The 26,928-nt window shown below is 51.3% G+C and overlaps 1 protein-coding gene and 1 non-coding gene across 6 annotated transcripts in view; one reads left to right on the top strand and one right to left on the bottom strand.

Annotated features, from left to right (window-relative positions):
- GOLGA3 (golgin A3) overlaps nucleotides 1–26,928 on the bottom strand; it is a 43,716-nt gene extending 16,788 nt beyond the window's left edge. For 2 of the 5 annotated variants that reach the window (XM_060119753.1, XM_060119756.1), the window contains exons 1-12: nucleotides 26,601–26,928; nucleotides 21,132–21,444; nucleotides 18,825–19,067; nucleotides 16,597–16,709; nucleotides 11,627–12,285; nucleotides 11,068–11,179; nucleotides 8,910–9,216; nucleotides 6,550–6,752; nucleotides 4,072–4,209; nucleotides 2,391–2,552; nucleotides 1,752–2,120; nucleotides 666–743 (exon numbers count right to left, since the gene is read on the bottom strand). In XM_060119753.1, the coding sequence (XP_059975736.1) occupies nucleotides 666–743; nucleotides 1,752–2,120; nucleotides 2,391–2,552; nucleotides 4,072–4,209; nucleotides 6,550–6,752; nucleotides 8,910–9,216; nucleotides 11,068–11,179; nucleotides 11,627–12,285; nucleotides 16,597–16,709; nucleotides 18,825–19,067; nucleotides 21,132–21,264 (2,517 nt within the window). In that variant the 5' untranslated portion in view covers nucleotides 21,265–21,444; nucleotides 26,601–26,928. The remainder of the gene's footprint in view (nucleotides 1–665; nucleotides 744–1,751; nucleotides 2,121–2,390; nucleotides 2,553–4,071; nucleotides 4,210–6,549; nucleotides 6,753–8,909; nucleotides 9,217–11,067; nucleotides 11,180–11,626; nucleotides 12,286–16,596; nucleotides 16,710–18,824; nucleotides 19,068–21,131; nucleotides 21,445–26,600) is intronic. The other 3 variants (XM_060119755.1, XM_060119757.1, XM_060119754.1) reach the window with 3 other exon arrangements.
- On the top strand, nucleotides 13,827–13,899 carry TRNAA-CGC (transfer RNA alanine (anticodon CGC)). Its single transcript has one exon. It is a non-coding gene; the product is annotated as a tRNA-Ala (tRNA).

The following is a 26,928-nucleotide window of genomic DNA, read 5'->3' as shown; positions in this document are numbered from 1 at the left end:
CTTATCTATATAACTTTCTAGGGCTGAAGATACATATTTCACCAAATCCGAGATACCACTCTCTGAGACACATACCTAAACAGGACTGGGTGATGGACAGGGGAGCCATGCCAGCTGCTGGGGGCCCTGACTGCTTCACTTTCTCGGGGGAGTGTGGCCACTCCTTCCCGCTCCACTGCCCGGCTCCTGACAGGCACTCCCGCTCGCACCTCAGTGATAAAACCCGCCACCACTGACGACGCCCTCGGCTGCCCGTCCTCAGACCCCTGGTGCTGCTCTGCACTCGCTCCCCAGACAGTGGAACCGGCTTCACTAACGTCAACTGCCTGATCTCAGTGCTGGATCGTGGTGCGATTGTTTTCAAAGCAACGTTACGCAGGAGTCCCGGCCGCTGTGGAAGCAGCACGCACTCACTCTGATGTGCCAGCAGGGCATGGTCCGCATGATCTGGATGCCAACCCCACCCTGAAAATGCACCTGACTTCAGAGGTATAAAAATGGGAGGGGTGAGGAGTGCATCTCAGAATCAGTGAAGTGCCTTAAAAGAGCTGGAGTCTAGTTGTTACCTTCCTCTTGAATTATTTTCTTCCAGTGAAGGGATTAAACGTACAGGATTTTCTTCATGCACTTGTTTCACAGAAAGAAAACTAACCACACGTTCTTACCTTTTGTTGAAGAAACTGTTCCTTTATTTTCTGTGCCTGCTTTTTCAGGGAGGCAGCTTCTTGTTGCAGGTGCTCCACCTATGAGGGACATGTGTGCAGACATTACACTGATGGCTCCGGGAGGGCCCTGTGCCTCAGGGGGACACGTGTGCACAGACCTGCCTCCGTGCCTCCTGTCCTAGACGGTTACAGACGGGTCAGCGCCTGCAGAGAAATCGCACCTACTTCCTGGAGGGAAAACGTGCCGACTTTCTCTTGTCCTCGACGCTCATGGAGCGGGATTCGAAGACAAAACCATTCCCGACACTAACTCTACTTCCTCCACACCCTGCAGCTTTCTTGTTCCGTCTGTATTTGTTTACTGTTCACCCACATCATAGCATGGCAGCTCCCGGGTGTGGCGTGCTAGGTCACGTGTGCACACACCCGGACCCTCAGCCGTCTCCCCACGCTCACCCACCGTCCTGCCAACACGTCCAGGGCATTGCACTTCGGTCAGGCAGTCAGGCAGGAAGGAAAGAACCAAAGCTCCCCGCTGCTTTTCCCAAGTCTGAGCTCCTCATCATAGGTGCACTGAAGCTGGTGTTTCTTGGCAGATTACTTTCAAAGCCCCAAACAACTCGGTTCCCAGTTCTCAGCCAGGTATCTACACACCCAGCCACTAACCTAGGACCGGAAGTACCCCATCAGCTGCTGTGGGCCCCTTCCCCAGCTGAGCCCTGGGCCCTCCCCTGGAAGCGTTCTTCCATGTTTCAAAAAAGAGAACCAGGGCTTCCCCGGTGGCGCAGTGGTTGAGACTCCGCCTGCCGATGCACGGGACACGGGTTCGTGCCCCGGTCCGGGAAGATCCCACATGCCGCGGAGCGGCTGGGCCCGTGAGCCATGGCCGCTGAGCCTGCGCGTCCGGAGCCTGTGCTCCGCAACGGGAGAGGCCACAACAGTGACGGGCCCGCGTACCAAAAAAACAAAACACACACACACAAAAAAAAAACGAACCAAACAAACAAAACAAAGGACCAAACAATCAGCGTTACTTCTTGTATATGTGATCTCCACTCGTAGCAAAGTGACCGCAAAGTGCATTACCTGGCTGGACCTGATGGCTAATTCCTGTGTCAGCTGCTCTAAAGTTTCTGGCGTGTCCCGGGCACCCTCTCCCCGGCACTTCGCCTCTCTATCAAGCTCCTCCCTGCCGCTCCGGGATGCCTGCACAGCCACCTCCAAGACGATCTTCTCGTTCTGCAGGAAACGGATGGCGTCGTCCCTGGCGGCGGCCTCCCCCTGCAGCTCATCCAGCCTGGCCTGCAGCTCGTCGTAGTGTACCTGCAGGTCCCCGAGGGCCTGCTCCCTGCTCTGCAAAGTCTCCTGCGTCGAGGTGAACTGCTTCAACAGGTCCAGGTGCTCCTGCTGCAAAGCCTCAAGCTGCTGGTCTCGCTGATGCAAAGTCAGCTTCACCTAGGAAAAAAGGAACCACAGTCAATGTAACCGCACTTGAACGAAAACACCGTGTGCTCCAAGAGTTTGTACTTTTTCCGTGCTTGGGTTTTAAACAGTCTGGACCGATGCTCTGGAGGCAGCCTTCTGCGTAAAGCTGCGGCACAGAAGACCACGAGCTGAAGTGAACCCCTGCCGGGTCTGACGACATGACTGACAGACCAGCACAAACGAGCCCCGTGAGGCTGGCCGCGGCCCCAGGGCAGCGACAAGAGCCACCGAGGGGCTTGCCTGCTCCAGCTGCTGCTCCAGGGCCGCTGCTGAGGCCACCGTCTTCTGCAGCTGCTCCTTCTCATCTTCAAACTCCTCCAGCCTCCTCTGCAGGTCCTCCTCCACCATCGACTTCGCCTCTTGAATCTGCACAAAGGCAGCTTCCTGGTCCAACATGTCAGCCTGGGCCCAGAAGACAGAGCATTTTTTAAAAAGCAGGATAACCTGTAGCTACAGCCTCAGCGGGCAAACCCACCGCCCTGGAGAGAAGCCATCGTCCCCATCACTATCCTGTCCATGACCCACAGAGAGAGGGCCCGAGGGGACGGGGGCAGAAAGCTGGCGCCCTCCCACTGCCAAGACAGGCCACCGGCCGATTCCTCCACACACGGTTCCCCTGCCGACCCTCGGGCCTGGCTGAAGAGAGAAGCAAGCAGACAACCCAGTTTTAAGAACTGGGATAAAGTGGTGAATAAAACCGCCACAGCCGCCGCCGCCGCCACCTGCGTGAAGACAGGCTGTTCGGGGTGTGATACACGGCACATTCTCTTTCACAAGATTACTTCCTTTTTTTTTTTTTTTTTTTTTAAAAGATTACTTATTTATTTTTGGCTGCATCGGGTCTTAGTCGTGGCATGCAGGATCTTTCGTTGCGGCACACAGGCTCTCTAGTTGAGGCGTGCGAGCTCAGTAGCTGTGGTGCGCAGGCTTAGTTGCCCCACGGCATGTGGGATCTTAGTTCCGTCACCAGGGATAGAACCCAGGTCCTCTGCACTGGAAGGCGGATTCTTTACCACTGGACCACCAGGGAACTCCCACAAGATTACTTCCGGATGCCACTTGGTAAGACTACAGACCAGGGGCCGTGGGGCAAATATGGCATTCCTTACATCCTGACTATGTAGATAAGACCCAACATCTAGGAGTTTTCTTAGGGAAAAAACATTAGCTTATAACTTAGAATCTTTTTAGTTCTTTGACACTGAGCCCTTGAAGCATGTGTTTGACACAACACGACTGTCTTTCATCATCCACGTCATCTGTGAGGACAAAGGAGCACGTGCAGAGAAGCGGGGAGATGGGAGACCACAGTCACAGAACACCGACCTTCTGTGTGACCGTGAGGTTCTCGGTACACAATGCCAGGATGCCGTGTACCCCTTTTCTTCTTTACTTTTCCCAACAAGTCTATTAAGTAGGTATTGTTATCCATATTTAATGAAAAGGGAACAAAGCCCAGAGAGTTAAGATATTAAGTCCAGGGTCTCACAGCTGACAAAGAGCACAGGTCAAAGCCACTGCATCTCCCTACCCTGGGATAATCCACAGAGGCGGCTGGACACGGTCCTAACCAGTCCACGTGGCTGTTGGAGCGTGAAGTGGTAACACAGGCTGAGGCCAGAACTGGGCAGTTCAGAGGAAGGCCCAGGTTACCTCTGACAATGCAGAGGCGAGGGAGGGGATGAGCATCCGGGGAACACGAGGAACAGAATCCCGAAACCTTAAATCACTGCACATGGTTCAAAGGAGTATTTTAAAAGATACGCATAGGTACGCACATTTGTAGTACTAATGTTTACATATAGGTGTATGTATTGATATATTGTCCTAACCTTGATCAATGTCAAAAAAAAAAAACAAACCACAAACCCACAAACCCCAAGACAACTGACACCCCGCAGCCCCAGAAGCACGGCCCCACCTCGATGCCCTGGAGCTGGGCAGCGATGCGCTCCTTCTCCTTGATAGACCTCTGCTGGGTCTCCGTCAGCTGGTGGGACAGGGACACATTCTCAAGCTTCAGGTGCTCCAGGAGGCCCGCCTGGCTCATCTGTCCAATCTTCAAAGAAAAACACCACAAGTCGAAGGTTGCCAGATTCCAAGCACAAGCACAGCCCAGCCAGTCCCTGAGGCCACCAGGGTGAGGGTCTCTGTACGGCGCTGGCCCTGGGGAGGGCCGCTCCCCAGGACCACTGCCCCCGCAGGGCCTCCCTGCCCACCCTCCTGGCAGCCACCATGACACTCAGGCCACCTGGGTCTGTGTACCTATGAGGAGCAGCCGGCAGCCCAGAAGTCAGCGCTCACCACCCCCACGATGGTGAGGTTTGTTGCAAGACCTACGTGACAGTTCCCACTGAAAGGGCATCCCTGAGTCCGGAGATGAGGGGCCTCATCTGGGCGGCAGGGACAGCCAGGAATCTGTCCATCAGATAAACTGACCCATGGCCAGACACACCTTAGGCCCTGCCCTCTCAGTCCCCGACTGTCCTGGTCACGCACCAGGTTGACCCTGGCCATTCCCAGGAAGTGGCACTGGCATCCGCCCCAGTCTGACCCAGGCCGTGCAGACCTGCGAGCACGTCCCTTTCAGAGCCGACGTGAACGCACCTAGACTTACAGGTGCCCAATGCGACCAGAAGCTGTGAGCTTCAGGGTCTAAGATGGAAGCTGCCCAGAGCAAGGAAAGGCGTCGTTCGCCGGGACTTCACCTCAAGGCAACAAAAGAATAAAGACTACCCTGCGTTCTTCTCCAGCCTGAACATTCCTGGGACACTTCCATGTTACTCGAAAAAGGGGGTGAAAATGTATCACACATGGTAATTAAGGAATGCTGAACCTGGGTGTCAAAGGTATTTGAAAAAAGCAGTTATGGTTCTCAAACTGCCATTCCCTTGGACTCTTTCTCCATTTCTGTCTTCCAAATGCCATTTCTGACTTAGCTCAGGATATAAATCTGGCTTCTTTAAATATTTTATGCCTCAAATAAAATGCACGACAGCTTCAAAATTGCACTGACTTGCAATTATTTCCAAGCACATGGTAAGTAGAACAAATGCTTATTTATGCTAAGGACGTATTTAAGCCAGGTCCTCTAGCTTAAAAAACACACAACATAAGGACTTCCCTGGTGGCGCAGTGCTTAAGAATCCGCCTGCCAATGCACAGGACATGGGTTCGAGCCCGGGTCCGGGAAGACCCCACACGCCGTGGGGCAACTAAGTCCGTGCACCACAACTACTGAGCCTGCGCTCGGGAGCCCGTGAGCCACAACTACTGAAGCCCGCGTGCCTAGAGTTTGTGGTCCGCAACAAGAGAAGCCACCGCAATGAGAAGCCCGTGCACCGCAACAAACCGTAGCCCCAGCTCACCGCAACTAGAGAAAGCCTGCGTGCAGCAACGAAGACCCAACACAGCAATAAATAAATAAATAAATAAATAAATAAATAAATAGCATACAACAGATTTTTCTAAATTCTATTTTGTATATTTGTAGACTTTAGGTTTTTTTAAAAAGGAGCATTTGGTGGAGTTAGTACTTTACGTCCTCTACTTGAGAAGTAAAGTTTCAATGTTTTGAATATTGTAACAAAAAAGGTACAATATTTTACCTGGATAAAAAAAAAGTGGGGAGATAAAATAAAACGCACAGCAAAATTCAAAAAGAAGACAGGCTGACCAAGGCACCATCAGCACCCTCACAATCGGTCCAATTAGTCCAAACACTGAGATTTGGAGCAAAGTGCATTTCAGCATCTTGCCTACTGCTCCCGAGAGCTCGCCTCGGCCCCGGTCACCCTGCAGACCTGGACTCACACCTGTTCCCACTCATGCAGAATCAGAGGCTGACACTCTGGTACCCTAACAACACAGGAAGAAAGCGAGGATATGGGAAACGAGTGTTCTCTGGGAGGATCTGGTGACCAGGCAGCCGGAGAGCTCTGCCAGGAGGTGGCGTGTGCTGCGCTCTGTGCACGTAAGAAACGCGCCACAGGAGGCGGTGACGGCGCGGGAAAGCCGGGGAGCAAGCGGCCCGAGACCCCCGCAGGCGTGGATTTGACAGCTGGGTTCCAACGACAAAAAGGGACTCCAGAGAGGGGACGGGATGTATGACTCAGAGCGAGGAACACAGGACGTCCCAGAGAGGGGGATTTTAGTATTTAAAATGCTCAAGCAGAAGCTGTGAAACTCCCTGTGTCAGAAGGTCACAGAAGGCGGTGACCCCTGCCCGCAGGGCCTCCCTGCCCATGTGGTGGGGTGTGGGCTAGACGGGTGCTCAGCAGATTTTCAAAAAACCTGTGGGTGAAATCTCAACTCAGAAAAGTCGCTTCACTTTAGGGACAAAGCAAGTGTTCCACACCAGATGTCCAGCATGAGCCGCTGGCCACCGCGGGGGCTGTACCTGGATGTGGGCCATCTCGCCCTGCAGCCGGACCCGGGCCTCCTGGGCCAGGGCGAGCTGCTGCTGGTACCACTGCCGGACACTCTGCAGGGATGCAATCTCGGCCTGGGACGCCTTCAGCTTGCTGGTCAGCGTCGTGCGCTCCAGCTGCACCTGCTGCAGCTGGCTCTGCAAGGCTATCATCTGCTGCCGCAGGTCATGCACTGAAACAAGCAAGCAGAGTCGCTCAGGGGAGCCCGGCCGCACCAAAGGTCCCGTCAAGCCGGCTCCGCAGACAGCGGCGCACGCTGGGTCTCCTCCTCCTCGGCACGATGCCTTATATGCAACCGCAAGCGCCGAGCCACAGCTCCCGGGCATCCCGGTTAGGGTCTGGTCACTGCTCATCAACTGATCAACCTTGTTTTACGTGAGCTTCTGCTGAAAGACACCTTGTTTCTCTTTCTGTTGGTTCATTAACACTGAACTGTCAGTCGACAGCGCTGTACCTCGTGCCTGTGCGAAGCTTGTCTATCGCCCGCATTTTCTCCACAAAGCACATCACGGCCTTCCTGCACTTAGGAACACCACACGGTGTTTGGGGTTAATCATAAAGAGCAAAACCACCCCAAAAAGCACAAAAACGCAAAAAACGTGGCACTAAATCGACCATTAAAGGACACTTGTGGTACTAGTGCTGAACCAAGAAGGCTGAGCCTTTCTGCACATCAGGTGACCGCAACCCTCCTCCGCTCTGCACCTATCTGCCAATGACCAGAAAGAGCTGTGAGTACTGATGGGGGCACAAATACATTTAGTGGGTCGGGGAATTCACAATTAGCCAATCTGCAAACAATGAGATCGACTGTGTGTCCACAGCGTTGCCATGGGAGCTCAGGAATGGTACACACACGGAACCCTGCTGGTCTGCTGATACGGTCACTGTTGAGGGCAGGGCGGGAAGGGGATCAGACAGGAAATCAGCAGAAACCCAATCACAGTACAAACAAAACCAGGCAATTATTTTAGCAATAAATTACACCAAGTATTTAAGAAAACACGTATGATTCTAATGATAGTTTCCAAAAATTTAAAACAGAACAAAAAAACGCGATAGGATCCATGACCCCTGATGGGAAATCCTTGGGGACAGATGTGCCTCAGAGTTCAGAGCAATGGGGCTTTAGGATGGCAACAGGAGCATCTCCCCCACACCCCCAAATCCCCCAGCCAGCAGACACACCGACAGCAAGGCGTGGGGAGGCTGGCACTGTGCTGGGTGCGGGTCAGACTGCTGCCTGCGAGCTCTGGTCTGGCCAGGCCTTGCAACCCAGAGCAATACAGAGCTTCTTGGATTTTATAATTTTCTTAAGGGATTGGGTACCATAAAATGCTCAGAGACTAAAGTCAGTCGGCTGTTCATTTCTCAGCTGGTGCTTTCCCCACCCCAGGATCCGGATAAAGTTTTTGCCACAGCGGTTTGTCACTTTTCCTTTATTTCATCAGATCTGAAACCTCGTCTCACAAGCCTTACGGCCAAGACTCCACATCGGTAGACGTGGTCCTTCACAGCAGCCCCGCCGCGCCCCGCTCACGTGGCTCAGACGCCCAGACCTCGGGGACGAGAACGTCATCTCTCCAGCCTGCGCTGAAGGACCAGGGTCTGGGCTGACACGCCCTGGGCTCTGAGCACCATTCTCCCACCTCCTCTCCCCCTCATCCCGTCAGCACAGTGAGATGTCGTGAGCCCACAGACCACACTTCTTGGCGCCGGCCGTGTGTGGAGCGTGGGCTCTGGGAATGGAGTACGCGCCCCCAGGATGAGCAGAAAGCACGAGGGAAGGACACACGGGTCCGCCACGCCGGGCCCACCAGCAAGGTTCCCCGACTCCGCTGTTCCATCTGTCTATCGTTCCAGAGGGGGTTCCCACGGGGATCCAGCTAGACCCAAAACCTGAACTTATGGAAGGGAAAATAAAGATCTACTACTCAACAGTCTAAGTGTTGCTTTTAAATATTTTAAATGGCACCTGCAATTCTGGAATAAGCAGGCAGATCTAGCCCCCAAACAACAATGGACTGAGAAGGCAGAAGAGTGGAAACGATTACTTCTGACAGTCAGGGGTTCAAAGTCCATTTCTAAGACCTAAGCCGCCCCCCTGATGCGCATGCAAAAACGTGCAGAATTCCTCAAGCTGAACCAAAAACAACACTACTTTAGGCAAGTGGACACTTCATGTATCAATCAGAAGGGAGGATAACGCCCAGCACACTGACGTGACAAAGGTCAGTCCTCAGAGCAGACGGGACAACCCCTACCAGGGGCACAGCCCCAGGCGCCTGCACGCGGCTAAGGGACAGACGCGCCGACGCGGGATGCTCACCTGTGTTGTCCTTGCTGAGGATGCTCCTCTGCATCTCCTCCACTTTGGCCATGAGTCTCTGGTACTGCCCCTCTGCCAACCGCAGGTCACTGTTGGAGGAGGCCAGGCTAGCATTCTTGGCTTCCAGAATGTTCTGCAGAGCGCTCATTGCCTGCTCGAGGTCCCAGCAAGACTGCTTTAAGGTGTCCACCTCCGAACTGAGCGAGTCCTGCCTCTGCTGGCTGCTGTGGCTGTGCTCCAGCTGTGCCCGCAGCCTCGTGTGCAGGGCGGCCAGCTGCGCCTGCAGCTCGGCCTTTTCTTTAAGTGCCTGGAAAGACCCACACACAGCCACGCTGACGTTCAGGAAACTAAGTCGCCTCCACCCTGCGTGCTACGAGGGCTCACGGCCAATGAGACAGAGCAACGTGTCCGACACGGGGACTTTACAGGGAAGCACCGTGTTTCCACAACACTCAGTCACCTCGAGCAGTACAGGTATCCAAACAGAAGGGGCTTCTCCAAACAGGCGCAAGAGGTAGGAGGGGCGAATACAGAGTCTGCCCGGTTTCTGCACGGTGGCACCTGAGCAGGGCAGCACGTGGGAAAAGCTCTGCAAGCACCCACACACCCACAAGGACGCTGGAAAACATATTGGTCCAGAAAACAAAAAAGCGCACAAGCATGCACAAACACACAGTGCGAGAATACCCGGAGTGCTGAGGGATCTCTAAAAGACCAAGAGCAGCCAGATTCAAATCTGGGGAAAACAAAACCCACAGAACACGTCTGCGGGGAAAGGGTGCCATTACACAGGAGAGGCTTGGAGGCGCTGCAGCCAGGGCCGCCGGGCACGGAGCAGCCTGAGGCACAGTCTGTGCTACGTGGCAGGGCCGCGGGGACCACTGTCCACAGCACCCAGCAGGGAGAGGAGAGGTGGGGCCTCGAGAAGCCCTAGGCCCCAGGGGCAGCTGAAAACAGACACTGAGCAAAGGGCACGACCCCTACCCACCCTTCAGCATCTCCCACCCACCCTGAAGTCAGCCTATCAGGGTGTGTGTGTACAGCCATTTCAAAATGCAAAGAAGAGCAGACAGCTGCATGTTAACACACGATAGCTGAAGACCAGTGTCGTGAAGACAAGCAATAAATTCAACAAACGGAAGAATACCCCCAAAAACTGAGTTAACTGAGCAAACGCAATAAGATTTTGTCATAAGTATAATCAGCATAATCACAGAAATGCCAAAAAGTTTTGCACCCGTAACAATCCACAAAGATCTTGGCTTGGACACAACCGAAGAGCAAATCAAATCCCAGGAGGATAAGGAGGTAAAGTAAAAGCCAGCTAAGGTGCTTCGATTGTTCAGGGCATCAAACTCAGGGGAGGTGGACACGCACTTGCTGAGGTCACGTTCTACAGGAGGACAAAGTGAAAATCGTGTGCAACTGAAATTAACCCCGACACCGCGGTAATCACCTCTTCAGTTTAGAGTTTCATGTACAGAGTCTGTGTCCCAGGACCGTGTGAACAAAAAAGTCATCAGACGTGAGAAGCACATTCAGCAGAGCAAGCAGTCTCGTGTGCACGGCTCCCCCGCCCGCACAGCGCAGGCTCCTGAGGGGAAGGGACAGTCCCCTGCCTCGACCTCAGCTCCCCCAGTGCCTTGTGCTCCCCCGTCTCTGTGCCAAGTGCAGAGGATCAAAGGCAGCTGAACTGAGTTACTCTAATTGTTGATCGGAAAGCTGAAAATTAGGGGATGGAAAATGATTCTTTAGGCATATGCTAACCAGACAAAGCAAAATCCGTATCAGAAAAAGCAAAGAAGTACTAAAGGGGCAAAGATGACAATTTCACCAAGGTGAAATCCACCCCAAAGATTTAATTGTCATGGACCGTTAGGTCTCTGACAGCAGAGCTAGGAAGCCTCCCAGGCAGATCCTGACGGAGATACAGGGAGAAACCACACGGAGCGGGAAAACCAGCACACCTCCTTCTGTGGCTGACAAATCAAGCGGACAAAAACGTACAGCTACAGAAGACGAGGCTGCTGTGCTGCTGCTGCGGCTGCTGCTAAAGCTTATTCCTAAAGACACGTGTAAAGCTTTGTACACACGAACAGGAACTGCACATTCTTCTCAAAGACATGGCACATGGATACACCCATCAAATCTGCATTACCTGACTAGCCTCTAATGATAAAGCTTCCAGCTGTCCTTCGAGTCTCATTTTTTCTTTAAGAACCTGCAACATTTCATCATGAGTTTCAGCAACAGAGCTTTCCACGGACACGCTGGAGGATAAAGGCACAAAGGATCAGACGGCGGGAAGATGACCGATCACTGTCTTTCCTTGACACCATCCACACTCTCCGAATTCCACACCCCTCTGCTCATCTCCCCCAGTGTTTAAAAAAGTAAGTAAAAAAGATTTAGGTAGCGAGCCAAAGCTCTTAGGCATGCTACTGATAAACACTCCCGCCCACAGCATGGCCTTTTCAGCCACCACATGGCCAGAACGTCCTCATGGAGACGTGAGCCCCCGTCACATCTGTGCAGTTTTAGAGACAGGTCTACACAGATCCTGGAAGGCAGGAGGATATCTTAACACTGCAAGTGATTACTCATCCGACCCAATTCCACTTCTTACAAAGAGACAGAGTGCATATAAATGAAGCATTAAAGACCAAGGGGGGGACTCAGAGAGGAAGGCAGTGCCTCGTGGGCCCGGCGTCACCCACCTGCTGCAGATGCTGTCGGCCCGGCGCCGCGTCTCCCCGTTGACCTTCTGCCTCTGCTCTTGGTGCTCGGCGGCTGCGGCCTGGAGGACATCCGAGATGGAGGGGAGCTGGCCCAGGGCACCAGCGGCGATCTCCCGGCTGCTGACCCCAGAGGGGGCCTGGCGCACACCCCCCGTGTCCACCGGAAGGCCAGCCGTCCCTCGGGCAGAGACGCTGCTATAGGAGGAGCTGTCACTCTCGGTCCCGTCAGCCTCAGACACACTGTCCCCCGTCAGGGACGCATCCTCCAGGCGGGCGTCGGCCTCGGGACGCAGGCTGAGCTCGGACACCACTGATGTCCCACTGCCTCGGTTCTGCTCCAGGGAGGCCCTGGCAGAGTCCGGAGCCGGAACGTTTCCACCAGAATTCCGAGCGTCGGAATCTTCAGTTCTGTAATCAGCCAGAGACCGAATTTTGCTTGATTTGAAACTTTTTTTCTCCTTAGGATGTGCCAGGAGCCCTAAGCTGCCCACCTTCGGCCCCCGAGGGACGCTGGTGCGCAGGAAGGAATATTCTTTGGTCATAGCCACGGCACTGGCCCTCGGTAAGGTTTCTGGGTTCAACATGAGTTCAGGATCAAGTGTGCTAAAAAGTCTCGTTTTAGTTACAGGTTGACTTGACTGAGAAGGAAAAGAAAGTACAAACATTATGTTTAAATCGCCGTCCAGAGGCCGCGCCCATCACACAGCGAGGGCTCCCCACCGCGCGGCCACGCCGATCACACAGCGAGGGCTCCCCGCCACGCGGCTGCGGCACAGGCCTCCCGGGCTCTGGGACTCGCTGCCTCCACGGGGCCCCGGGTGAGGGCCAAGCGCACGCCTGACTCTGACCCGACGGCGTTTCCAAACACCCACCAGAGCACGTCCTTCCTCCTCACACCTGCTTCACACAATATTCCTGGCTATTCTCCCATGATAATTCTTTTACATAAACCTTGAAATTTTTCTTCAAGTTAAGAAAAAAGTCCTGTTGAATTAGAACTACCTTAAATTTAAAATTACTGAGGGGATAATGAGCCACTTCCCCCCATTTATTCACATCTGTTGCCTGACCCTCGACAGAGGAAGTTATGTAGTGTTTATCTAGAGTCTAAACCATTTTTGTTGTCATTTAAATTTAATACTTAGATACTTTATTATTTTGTTGATATTGTAAATATTATCTTTTCCCACTAATTTCATAACTGGTGATACTAGGATAACTTGATTTTTCATATTTGTATTTGAAACTGACAATTTCTAAACCCCAATTATTTTAATAATTTTATATTTTTATAAATTTATAATGATAGCAATTTTTCAGTTGATTCTCCAGCATTTTTCCAAGGTGTAACCAACACCTGCAAATAACAACATTTCTCCTATTTTTTCAATATTTGTATCTCTTACTTCTTTTTCTCATATCATCATGTTAGCTAGAACTTCCCAAGTGGCCTTGAATGAGGCTGGAGATGAGGGAAGACACCATTCCTTGGCGCTGAATCAACATGGCTTTCTCTTACAGATTAATATTCTATGTTATTCTACAAAGTTAGTGCAAAATCCCAAAGTGGCAAGGGACAAGGTGGGCGAGGAGCATCTCGGAATGAAGCTGGGATGCGAGAGGAAGGATACGTGAGCCCGAGTAGCAAGGAAGAGTTAGGGGCCTCCCAGATGGTCACACACACTATAAAGCTGCCGTAATTAGATCCACTGAGAATGAGAAAAGCAGCAGCTGGGCTGATGACACAGAACACAGCCCAGGAACTGGTCCAAGCATAGGTGGGGTCTATAGATATTTAAGAAGCACCACAATAAGGTAGCATTCCAACCAGTGGGGAAAAGACAGACTACAAAATAAGCAATTTGAGAAAACTGGCCAGCTGTCTACAAAGAGGCTCACTCCCACCTCTCGCCTCCATCCAAAACATTCCAAGTGGATTAGATTTACACAGAAAAAACCACAACTCTTTAATACTTTTTACACTATCTCTTACTTTTAGCATAAGAAGAAAACAGAGGTGAATTTACTTATATCCTTCAAACGGGGAGATCCTCTCAAATATGACATGAGCCCCAAAAGAAGTAACAGCAAAAACTGAAAGTTCTGACTGTAAACATTCAAATCTGATGTGCAGGGAATTCCCTGGCGGTCCAGTGGTTAAAACTGCGCTTCCGGGACTTCCCTGGGGGTCCAGTGGTTAAGACTCCGCACTCGCAATGCAGGGGGCCCGGGTTCGATCCCTGGTCAGGGAACTAGGTCCTGCATGCTGCAACTCAGAGCCCACATGCCACAACTAAGGAGCCCGCGTTCGGCAACTAAAGATCCTGCATGCCACAACGAAGAGTCTGCACTCAGCAATGAAGACCCCATGTGCCGCAACTAAGACCTGGCACAGCCAAATAAATAAATATTTTTAAAATTGAATTAAAAAAAGACTGTGCTTCCACTGCAGTGGGCACGGGTTCGATCCCTGGTCAGGGAACTAAGATCCTGCAAGCTGCGCAACACAGCCAAAAACAAACAAACAAAAAAACTGATGTGCAGCAAAAAGTATGCCAGGAAACAAGTCACGGCAAACTAAGAAAAAGTTATTTGCAAAAATACTAGAAGGGGATAACTTCCTCATATACAGTACCAACACAGCAAAAAGACAACCAACAGAAAAATGGACAAAGACTAACAAAGACACCCAAACAGCCAACACACAAAGAGGCGCTTATTGTTAGGAAGTACTGTTTTTTTTTTCACCTATCAGAGGACAAAGATTCAATTTTCATTATTTCTAATGCTGCCAAGGTTCTTACAGACTGCTAACTGGAATGTAAACCAGTCCATCCTATGTGGAGGGCAATACATATCAACTAACATAAAACCTTTTACCCAATAATTTGACAGTTAAGGATTTACCCACAAAAGTATACCAAGACACAAAACATTCCCTGCAGCATTGTTTGCAATTTCAAAAAATTAGAAACCACCTAAATGTCAATCACTATGGGTTGGTTAATGCAATGCTGGTACATACACACGGTCACAAAGGATGAGGAGGGCCTCCACGGTGCTGATGGAGAAGGAGCTAAGCACGGGGGAGTGAGAAAGGCCGTGTGAGGAGCAGCGCAGAGAGGGTGCTCCCCTGCATAGAAATTACCACCACCTCTACGTGAAGGCACACGCATGGAGATGCTCTCCAACAGGGGAGGACTTCCATTCATCATCTCTACCATTTAAATAGGAGGTTTGAACTACATTCCTAAATAAGTATCTTCCTACTCCTCGTTTGTTTCGGCTTGCCTGTTTTGTATTTTTTGAATCGAGAATTCTGAGTTTTATCAAATACCTTTTCAGCACCTACTGAGATGGTCATTAAGTCTTGCCACATGGAACGACCATTATGGTGAGTTCTATCAACAGATTCTCCCATTTTGAACTAACCTGTACTCTTAAAGAAACCTCACTCGGTTTATGCTACTCCATGAACCGACAGGCCATGCTGTCGCCTCTGAGCTCTGCGCTCAGATAGGCAGGTTCAAACCCCAGCTCAGTCGGGGGCACTGGTGGTCACTTCAGCTCTAGACTCCCCTGGGTCATGGGGAGGACCCACCCAGATGCCGATCTGCGTGAGGACGGCACCTGCCAGGCTGCACTCTCCTCAGCCAGCCCTGCCCCGCCCCGAGGGTCTCCAGAGCAGGGGACAGGTGGGGGCCAAAGCAGCCGGCATCTTGCTGCCTGCCTTCCTTAGTGCGGCGTGGGGCGGGGAAGGGGGGGTGACCGAGCAAGCGGGCCTGTCAGGTTGCTCAGACCAGTGTGTGATGAGTCCAGCAGCCGGACAGAAGTTATCTTACTGAGGCTAAGGCTTTATACACATATACGCATACATACAATTTTTAAAGATGGGAAATGATGTGAAACTTCACACTGAACTCCTGACACGTTAAACTGCCTAACGCTGGATGACCCAGGCAGAGCCTGGACTTGCGGTGCAAACCCCTGGGAGGCAAGCTGTGGACAAGCTCGGCACACAGACACTGTCTGGTCTGTATCTTGGCTCTGTTACTTTACCGCAAGTTCCTTACCGGTCCGAGCCTCGCTATAAAGTCCGTGGGGAATTTTAACACAGTGCCTAGCACACATAATTACCATTGACTCTCACTGTAAAGTTTTCTGGCAGGCCATCTGGACAGACCCCTAGAAGCCCCTGACCGGGTGGGAGCCTCTGTCAGTTCAGAGCCTGGTGCTGTCCCTTCCAGTCCGTCTACATTGGCTTCAGAGCCCTGACGCTCGAAAAGCCAAGGTTCTCTCTTGGGAAAACTAATGGCCAACCCTGATGAGGACCTGTCACTACTAAATCAATCCCCAAAAGCGTTTTTTAGAAGTGTGTTTAGTTTTAAATTCCTTTAATTTGAAATTTTTCAAGTCCACAGAGAACTTGGATGAAGAGTGAAATGAACCTTCATACCCCCCTTTCTTAGAGTCACTCGATGTGATTAAAAAGACTGCTTTCATTGGTATCCTAACGAGAGTTTCATACCTGAACAAAACTGATTTTAGCAAAGCATATGGACATACTTATCATATGTGTGGGACGTGGCACATATTCTAACACTGTACAGCAAAGTTCAGTAGAAACTGTGCCACTTATACAGTAAACAAGCCAAACCCAGGACCGGTCGCTCAAGCACAGACAGCAGTTCTGCCCAAGTATTTGTTGCCCCTGCTTTTCTAAAGGCAGCCTTAGAGGGAAGAAGGACCAGACGGGGTGGGAACCAGAGCCTGCGCAATCTCCCCAAAGGGTGGGAACTACACGACAAAAATGATCTTTGCAGAGAAGCACAGAAGCCCACCCCCCCCCCAGAGAGAAATAAACAGCAGATCCTAGAATTATGTCTGACCAATTGCTGTTTTTCACACGTGAAGTTTTCCACTGGCTCGTTCAAGAGAGGGAGACTCACTCTTTCCTGATGGCGCTTCACCCTGTACTGTTTGAGCTGCTCTTCCAGCCGTTTCCGAGCCTGAAGTCGGACCTCCTCCTCCTTCTCCAGGGGCACTGAAGCCTCTGTTGAGCCTGAGGTGGGGAAATGGCCATTTAGAAACTCACAACGCACCAGGGCACAGAGGACCAATCAGAACAGCAGCTTGGCTGTTTTGTGTTTTATTACCGATACGATTTAGCTTTGAACGACACACGGCTGTCTAGTTTGAAAGAAGGGTTTGCAGATGGAGAGAAAACTGCGAGCCTTGGACACTGACCACAGAGAGGACCCACCTGGTGGCAGACACACTGGCCAAGCACAGGGGCCGTGCTCATGCCACGAGTGCATCGCCCCCTATGGGCACCGGGCTGGTAAAACAGGACATGGGCAACCTGTGCCTTTTAGTAACAAAAGAACTGAACTTGAAATTGGTGCCAGTGTGAGTGTTCTGAGGTTCTCACCAAGCTCTAAGTCCGCTCCCTGACGTTACAGATGAATGTGAGAAGCAATCCTGACGGGACGACGGCCGCTGAACTCGCCTTCATCATGCAGTTATGTCTGGGCTGCTCACCTCAGTTTCCTGCCTGAAGCGGCTCCAGTCCAGGGTCTCTGCTCAAGGACAGGAGGGGAACTACTCTGACAACTTTCTGGCTAATAACAAAATTTTAAATATCTAAAATCCAAACCTTTCACTTTGGGTAAGAAAAGGGCTGCACAGCGAGTGAAAGGGAGGAGAGCCCCAGGCCTCCCCAGGGGCTCAGACAGCAGGCTGACGGGAGCAGGGAAATGCCGTAACTGAGCCCCTTCATGGGCGGAAGCATCTTCAAATGTGGACTCTAGGAGGTAAGTAGCTGCTGCTGAATTTCACTAGGAACTCAGCAGTGCTGTCACTAACTGTGCACTCATCACTCAAGAGGTCTCTCATACTTTTCACAACCCTGAGTGGTCCAGACAGCAGAGACCCAGGAGCTGTGGCCTCAGGCAGGGAACCCAAATCAGCAAGCGCAGCACCACAGACATGACCTCGGGGCTGGGCTGGGGGCAGGCGAGCCGGGTGGGTACCTCGGGCCAGAGCTAACATACCCCTCAGGTCAGGACCCAGGATTTTACACGACATCTTGGCTGACATGCTAACAGTTAGTTTACAGAGATGTTTAAAGTACGCTGTGGCCCTAACAAAATAATGCCTGTGAAGAACCCTCTAGTAACCAGGAAAATGGGAGCTGCAAATGAAACTATCACGGCAGCATCACAGCACACCCATCAGACTGGTAAAGACTCAGAGGAAACAGCCTCTGTGTCCTCTCACAGGGCGTCAGCACCCTGGCAATGTGACCACACATGATGGAGATAAACACAGCTGTTGCTTCTGACCAGGAACTCTGCTTCTAGGGTGGAGCCCATAGAAACGAAAGCACCAATGTTGCAAACATGCATGGGGAGATGCTCACTGCAGTACTGGTCACGTGGCTCCTACCAGCCTTAAGAGAAGAGATATGGAGTTGCATCAGCTGATCAGCTGAAGTGGGGCAATCTCCACGTGATAAAGCTAGGTGAGGAAAGCACACAATAATGTGAGGGACATAATAACCCCATTTTAAAACACAATGACCCCCAAACCTGGCTGTTTTCAGAGGCCTGTAAAGGTCTATGTGAGAATGTGGCTGACCTGGAGGGGAGGGGAGGGCAGGGGAGGAGGTACTGAAGGGAGGACGAGGCTTAAAAACAGCACGTGTGAAATGATCCCATTAAGTAAAACCACACAAGCCTGTGTATGAAAACCTACATGTTAGAAAAAGGCCTGGAGGTTTCTAGGGCTCAGAGGCTGCCAGTTTGCAACTTGTTCACCCCTGAATCCCCAGGGATTGCACAAAATAAACACTGATTAAAGTAACTCATAAAAGAAAGCCTTCAAAGTGTAACTGTCAAGATCAAAACCCCACTGGCTGCTTGCTCACCACCCAGGGTGACAAAAGGCACGCACGCACAGGCCCTTTCAACTTGGGCCTCAAGCCCAAGTCACCATCAGACCATGATGAAGTGTATCTTCTCTCTGAAATGGAGCTAATTGTTAAATGTACGACCCACCACAGTGATAAAACAGCAAATGGCAGGGGGGTGCAGGGCTTGTGCCTCTGAAGGGTGGTGGGTGACAAGGGCCCCGGGGTGGGGGGAGAGGGGGGAGAGCCCAGTGGGAAGATGCTTACACAGTTGCGTTTCTTGCATAGGAAGACTGAGTCTGAGGGACTGCAAAGCTTCTTTTCTAACACTGCCCTCAGCACTAGTCCCCTGAGACTTCCTTAGGTTGTCATGGAAATCAGCCACACCTGGAGAGGCTTCAGGACCCACTGACAGCGGAGGGTCTGGGAACTGTGGCGCTGGCCCATTCGGACAGGTGTCCCCTTGGCTTCCTCCTTCATCTGAAGCTCTGTTTACCTCGACACCGGCACCTGGAAAAGAGGGTGTGCTGGGCCATCACAGTTTTAACAACTCAAGCAGGACAAGAAGGGATCTAGATACGTGAGCGATCTCCACACGCCATGGATCTGTCCACTCTGAGAGGACAGCAGGATCGTCCCCTCCTGTGGGCGGTGAGGTGGGACAAGTCACTCGACCTCGCAGAGCCTGACACGCTCACCTGCAGGACGCCCTCCTCACCCTTCGCGCTACGGCTGTGGAATTTAAGTAGTAATGTTTCCTTTTCATTTACACAAGACCAATGAGAAATCTTACGAAAGTCTGTTCTTTAAAAAACAGCAAAAAAACCTACACATGCTTCACATATAGCTGACGATGTTGTTAACGGCAGTGCTAAACCCTGTCACAGCCTCACGTTTTCAACAGGTTGATTCCAAACGAGAAATCAAAGGCAGAGTCAGAATAGCTGCTGAGAACGATTATGGCAAAGCTGAGCACAGAACCCAGAGTCTGTGCTTATGGCTGACAAACACGTGATGGATGCAAAGCCAAGCTGACCAGTGGTGGCTACCCACGGCTACCAAGCCCTCTCCCCTCCACTTACACTGTTACGAGTAGACTCGTTTATGCTCTAACTGAAACCTATTTCTGTGCCAAAAGGAAACTAGAAAGAAAGCACTCTCCCCGTGACAGACCAGCCAGTTGGCAGCCAAAGAGCCAGGGAGGCGTGCGAAGGGGCTTCCAGGCAGGCGCCAGGGCCCCAGCACTGCGATGCCCCGGCCTCGCACAGGGGCGGCATCACTTGGCTCTCGTGACGCCCAGTGTGCAACCAGGAAGTCCCCTCTGTGCCCACGCAAATGTAAAATGGGTGTTTCTGCTAACATAGCTACTTACTGTCACGCCTCTCTGAAAGGAAAACCAGAATATAAACGGGGCACCCCAGACACAAAGCAGAGCGGGGAGACCCACCACCGCCCTGACACAACCATCTGTTGTTTTCCACAAACAGCCCTTCAGTCTCCTGCTGGGGTCCTGCATCTCAGATCCAAGTTAATTGGGTCAGTTCTGCTTTCTGACAGGCTTACTTACGGATCTAGGAGAGTCTCTAAACCTTCCTGTTTACATAACAAAGTCATTTTTTGAGCATCATATTGCACTTTAAAAAAAACCTAAAAGTAAGAAGCCCCAATAAATAGTAAGACTTGATTGTTTCCAAACACAAGGCTAATTATGGATAAACAAATAACGACGACGACACACACACGGCCAGCACCACTTCCCGGGTGCTTCCCAAGTGCTTGCATTTCACATGGGCCCTCACGACCATCCCGAGATGCAGGTACCATTCATCTTTCCGTTTTCTCAAGAGGAGAGTGAGACTGAGATAACTCAAGGATCTTGCTTGAGGGCTCCTTGCTGTTAGTGGCAGACCTAGGAGCCGTCCCACTAGAGCTCTTGGTCTCGGGCTGAGGCACATTGGCCTCACCTGGCGTTTAAGGAGCAGTAACCAGCAAAGCCATTTTAGGTGCTTGAGCACTGTTTTACAAGAACAGGAATGCAGTTTCTGCTAGTAAATCAGTACATACACGTTAACGATTTTCAAGCACACACCGACCAGGAAGAGGCATGGAATGGAGTGGGTAATTCACCCTGCACTTCCGATGCACAAATAACACATTAGCTAACGTGCAAATGTGATCCAATAATCCTCAGATCACCATTTCTGGATCCCAGTTAGTAAAATTCTGGCAACCAACCAAAAAGGTAGAATGTTAGGCAGGGCACAGTGATGTGTCAGTGAAGACCTACAGAAGCCTTAACGGTAACCACGCTGCTCTGTCCTGCTGGAGCAGAAAGCTCCACAAAGTTCCCATTCTATTTAACACGCGTGGTGCTTGATTCAAGGTTGGCATCAACTAAAAAACAAAACAAAACAAAACAAAACCCTCATCTGATTACTAAAAACACACTCCGAATGAATTTAAAAGTTCATTACGGTCTCAGACACCACAGGCTTCCTCCAAAATGCACGCTGACCCATGTTCTCCTGTTTGAAGGCAGAAAGTCAGCAGCACACAGAGTAACTGGCAACTTACACTGGGCTTCATCCCGCTGGTCCAGTGATGTCAGGGAGCCAGTGGGCTCTGGCGGGGCCTCGGGGCCAGCCAAGATCCCACTGCTGGGTCTGTCCTCCAACAGGCCTTCCTGTATGGCCACTGCACCGTCCATGGCTAGGGTGACACGGGCTGGGCTGACACTCGGGGGCTGCAAGTGAACTGCGAGCGAGTTTGGTTTCTGCCATCAGCAACGGCCAAGAGCTCCTGGGATGGACCACACTAGGTCTGCCATTTTCGGAAGACATAAAGTCTCACAAATGGCCTGAAATCAAACCAAGTAATATCATGGTACCTGACAGGAGAAAAAAGAGAAAAAAAGTATTATGAAACTTCATTTGTCAGACTTGAAGTAACAATTCCAAGACTAACATTTGGTTCCCAATTTGCATCTGTGTAATAAACAGATATAGATTTATTCATTCAACAAATAATCCTTGAGCACCTACAACATCCTAGATTTTGAGGATAAAATGCTGAACCAGCCGCACCTGGGCCCATCCCCGCAGGGTGCCTGCACTGGTGCCGGCTAAAGACCGTCCCGCCAGGGTAAGAAGCTCCACAATCGGCGCAAGAATCGGCAGAGGTGGCCATGGAGCTGGGGGTGGGACTTGGGTGACTGACGAACTGAGTCTGTATTTATTTAAATTTAACTAATTTGTTTGTAAATAGCCACATGTGGCCAGTGGCTTCTGTACTGGACACACAGGCTCAAGAGCTCACAGGGCTCAAAGGGCAAGCTCCTGCCCCAGGAGACCTGGCATGTCACTGCCCAGGCCACGGCTCAGATCCAGAAGGCAACATGGAAGACGCGATGGCGTGGGACATGGTAAACTGGACACTGTTGGAGGAAAGCACAGGGGGCAAGGACACAGGGAAGTAGCCGTCCCGGGATGGGGGCAGAGACAGCATGTCACAGCAGGTAACCGACGCATCCTTCATTTCTTGCAGGATCTGCTATCTTACAGCCCATCCTGCCAGGCTGAGTCTAAGGTAGCAAAACTTTGGCAACTGGTTATCACTTCTGAAGTGTAATGAGGATACTATCGCACGTTTCAGGACAAAAATTTACATGACTTTCCTCCCCAGCTTACAAATCCCATATAGACATTTCTGAAGAGCCTAAGCAGGAGCTGACTCTCACTGGACAGGCAGGTGCACCTGCTTCTCCACAGTCCTCTGTCACCCTGTCACCCACGAACACACACCCTGTGGCTGGCACAACCTGGTCTACCCCGTGGTGAGGCCCAGCGACGGGAATCCAGTGGTGTTTGGCCCGCAGCTCCAATCATCCACACATTCCCCTGTGCAACCTGGCGTCTGACAGGCCCGCGATACCATGGATCAATAACAGTGCTGTTACGAATATAAAAAGGCTATGTCTACTTTTTTTTTTGTGGCCACGCCTCTCGGCTTGCAGGATCTTAGTTCCTGGGCCCTCGGCAGTGAAGGCACAGTCCTAACCGCTGGACCAGCAGGGGATTCCCTATGTCTACTATGAAGTGTAGAGTTAGTACTAAGAGTTTGTACTTGAGAGGACCACGGATAGAAATGTGTGAAAACATGGGTGACTGTTGCCAATGCCCTTCTCTCCTTGACCCCAGGCAAATCCCCATGGACCCTTCCATGTCTACCATCAGGCACTGCTCTCAAGTCCCCCCTGGGCCTCAGGTAAAGCACGTGGCCCACTCGCTTCTGCCATCATGATACCCCCTGCAAGCATATCACACCGCAGTGTGTGTGTGCCTCTCTCTTCCATCACGCTGTAAGATCCTGCGATGCAGAAATCACCACTCCAAGTCTGCCCCTACCCCCTGGAACATCCCCTACACAGAGCGGTGCTCAGCACAGGCTACTGACTTAAATCTCTGCCTCACCAAGTGCCACCCCTTAACAACCAAGCTAGTGGTTCCAAAACAAAACGATGACAGTATTTGCATCCTTGGTCATCCACAATGCCTTGTCAAATACAGAGTAAGTCTGTTTCTACTAAACGCAGTTGGGTGCCACAGTTCTACTGAGGGCAAAGAACACCCTGGGAGGTATAAACTGGGAGAGCTGCACGCGAATGGTCACAGGTAGATAAGCAGTTACAGTGACCAGGAAGAGCGGGACAGCCAGCGGGACTGGACTTACCTACGGAACACGGAACATGCCAACCAAAGGAGGGAGGGCACAGGGGCGGCCAAGGAGCCACGGAGAACGTGCCACTGAGGCAAGTGGTGACAACACCTGACCCTGCCACTGTGCGGGTAAGAGGAACACTGGCCGAGGTGCTGACGTCCACTGAGGAAGGCGCCGAAGACAATGGATCAGGCCGTCTGAGCCCAGCGCCAACACACACTCCACTCACTAGCTTCCCTTTATTGGGATTTCTTACTAAACAAGAAGCCTCCTGATTCCCAAGGAGCCCTACCCCCTCCAGAGATGGATGGTGCGGCCCCCGAGAGTTCGAGACCCTGTGACTGTGACTTGTCCCGGTAACTTATGAAGGTGGCTCCTGTTCACATGCAGCTCTTCCTGAAGCCAGACAAGAGATGGAATTCACAGACCACCAGAAGCAGCCTCTGGTGAAGGGACACTTCTCTCTGTCCATAATACCCTGGCATTCTCCGTGTATCCTCAGCCTCCTGTTAATTTTACTTAGCATGATTCAGTTGTCCAGGGCCTCATTATCTCAGACGGCTGACAAAAACAGGGCAAGGAGGGTCAGACAGCTGGGAGCACGTCACAAGGAAGCTGTTATGAGTAACATGCACTCCATTTTGTGATTAAAAAGCAGAGATCAGCCTAATCACAGTACTGTTTTTGACCACGTGCATTCTGCTGTTTCCCAGAGGGAAGAGATGAGGCAAACCGTCACTTAGAACTTCACAAAGTGCGTGTAACTCTAGGTCCACCACTGTCTGACATCAAGAGACTTCAGATCGAGAAACTACCATCTCAGGCACCTATGTGACTTCCAGCTTCCCCCAGACAGCAGATCACATGGGTTTGGTATATGCACATTAACAGCTCCATCTACCCCATCTTCTTTAAGATGTTCCTATCGGCAATTAGAAACAACAGAGCATGGGAATTCCCTGGTGGTCCAGTGGTTAGGACTCTGGACCACCAGCACATGCACTGCCAATGGCGTGGGTTCGATCCCTGGTCGGGGAACTAAGATCCTGCAAGCCACGTGGGGCAGCCAAAAAGAAAAGAAAAGAAAAACAACAGAGCATGGCCAAAGTGAAAATCCGGAAGGCCTAATGTCATCATATAGCAGTGTAATGTAAAGGACAGACTCAGGTATCAGACATCTTGGCTGAAGGTCCTAACTCCCCGACCCTCACCTGTGAGATCATGGGCAGATTTCTTAACCACTCTTAGCTGGCGATCTCATCAGTAAGATGATGAGAAAAAGAATAAAAAATCTGTGCCAGGATTAACTGCACACGTCCCATGAGCTCAATAAATAGCAGCTATTATTATTAGTGTTATTTTCCCTTCAATTGCTGCTTGTCAAAATCAATAGGTAAAAGCCAACTGAATATATTCTCATTCAAGAAAGTACACTGCTTTGATAAAGAAGATATGGTACACGTACACACACACACACACACACACACACACACGCCAGAATATTACTCAGTCATAAAAAAGGAACAAAATTTTGCCACTTGCGACAACATGGATAGACCTGGAAGGCATTATGCTTAGTGAAATAAATCAGACAGAGAAAGATAAATACTGTATGTTATCACTATGGAATCTAAAAAGAAAGCAAATGAACAAATATGACAAAACAGAAACAGACTCACAGATACAGAGAACAAACTAGTGGTTACCAGAGAGGTGAAGGGAAGGGGGAGGGGCAAAGTAGGAGAAGGGGATTAAGAGGTACAAACTACTAGGTATAAAATAAATAAGTTACAAGGATGCAATGTACAGCACAAAGAATATAACCAATATTTTATAATAACTTTGTATGGAGTCTAATTTATAAAAATATCAGGGCCTTCCCTGGCAGTCCAGTAATTAAGACTCTGTGCTCCCACTGCAGGGGGCACGGGTTCGATCCCTGGTTGGGGAATTAGGATCCCGCATGCTGCACGGTGTGGCCAAAAAAACAAAAACAAAGAAAAACCCATCAAATTACTATGTTATACTCCTGAAACTAACATAATATTGTAAGTTTAGTTAAATAAAAAAATTATACTGCTGCTTAAGGCAACTGGCTAAAAAAAAGGGTTACTTTTGAATCTGAGTAATGTCAGACGACTTTTATTTCCTTTTCTTGCCATTCAAGGTCCACTGGAACTGAAGGCTATCACTCCAATAAAAAGTTATATTTGCAATATTTAAGGGACAATTTAAAATGTAAAAAAAAGAAAAAGCCACGAGTCACCTGTAAATGGCTTACAACGTCCCAGTGGTTTTCAATCACACTGACAATCAAATCTAAGCCTCTCACCACGAACTAGGACGCTGCATACCATCTGACCCCTCCCTACACTGCATCCTTGTTCCCTATCATTTTCTTCCTTTCTTATTACATGCTTGCCATACTTCTCTACCTCAAAACACCAAACCTACTCCTCCCTCAGGGTCATCACACTTGCTGTTCATTCCGCCCGAAACACTCTTATCCTACAGTTTTGCATGGCCAGTTTCTTGTCACAGAGGCCTTGGCTCAAAAGTCACCTCCGCCGACGGGCCCTGCCACAGACCCACCCCAAGCACCGCCCAATACTCTCTCAGCAATGACCTCATTTATCCTCCGCATCCCTCCACGACAGCTTGAGCTAAGTGAGGGCGGGGACCCTGACACGACTTCGGCTCTGGATCCCAGCACCTACAATGAACAGTACCGCTCACACGACCGACACTCAACAAACAGTTGCTGAATGAAGGCCGAGCTGCTCACCTGCATCACCTGCAGGCTAGTGACTACGCCTGACCCCACTGCCTCCGGAAGGTATCACTGCACCAGTGAAACGCCTCTAAGCACCCAGAATCGAGATGGAATCGAGGTGGACTGAGAGGCTGAGAGCATATGGGCTCTTTAAACCAGGCTTCACACTAACCGCCCGACACCATGTCACACATGTCATCTTGGCAGAAGTTCTGCAGAAGAACAACACCAACAGCAGTTGTGGGCACCTCTGAACAGATGACTCCCGGGCACGGTAGACAGCGCTCCGGAAGGGCTCGAATGTATGTATATTTATGAAGCCAGTTGCCTAACAGCTACACAGGCCGGCTTCCAGGCCCGGAGGCTACCAACGGTGAGGAGCCGGACTAGCGCGGGGCGTTGTCGCTCTAGGCGGAGCCGCGGCCGGCCCTCCGCGTCCGCCCCGGCCCCGCCGCCCTTCGCCCGGCCCCCACTCCGACCGCGCCGCGGTTCCCTAGCTCCCCGCGCCCTCCCCGGCCGGAGCCCCTGCCCAGGCGCCACCCCGCGACCCTCACCCCGGCGCTGAGGAAGCCACGGCGAACGCCCCGCCCGGCCGCTCAGGCGGAGACGTGGCCCCGCGCGAGGGGGAGCGCGGCACAGCGACGGAGTCCGGCCCCCCGGAAACAGCGAGTGCGCGCAGCCTCCGTTCCGGAAGACAGAAGGTCCTCTTCTGCTAGCCAGAAGCCGCCCTCGGGCCGGGACTGCTCCAGCTGCAGTGTCGAGATCGAGCCCACCCACAATTGGCCCGAGGCGGATTTGAAAAAGTGAGTTTGGGGTTCTTTCCCTTGTCAGAAACGCAGCTCCCGGACTTGCCAGACCAACTCCAACAGGAAGCCGGGCAAT

This window comes from Mesoplodon densirostris, chromosome 15 (genome assembly GCF_025265405.1).
Source record: "Mesoplodon densirostris isolate mMesDen1 chromosome 15, mMesDen1 primary haplotype, whole genome shotgun sequence".
Taxonomy (NCBI): domain Eukaryota; kingdom Metazoa; phylum Chordata; class Mammalia; order Artiodactyla; family Ziphiidae; genus Mesoplodon; species Mesoplodon densirostris.
This window is presented reverse-complemented; position numbering and strand designations above follow the sequence as displayed.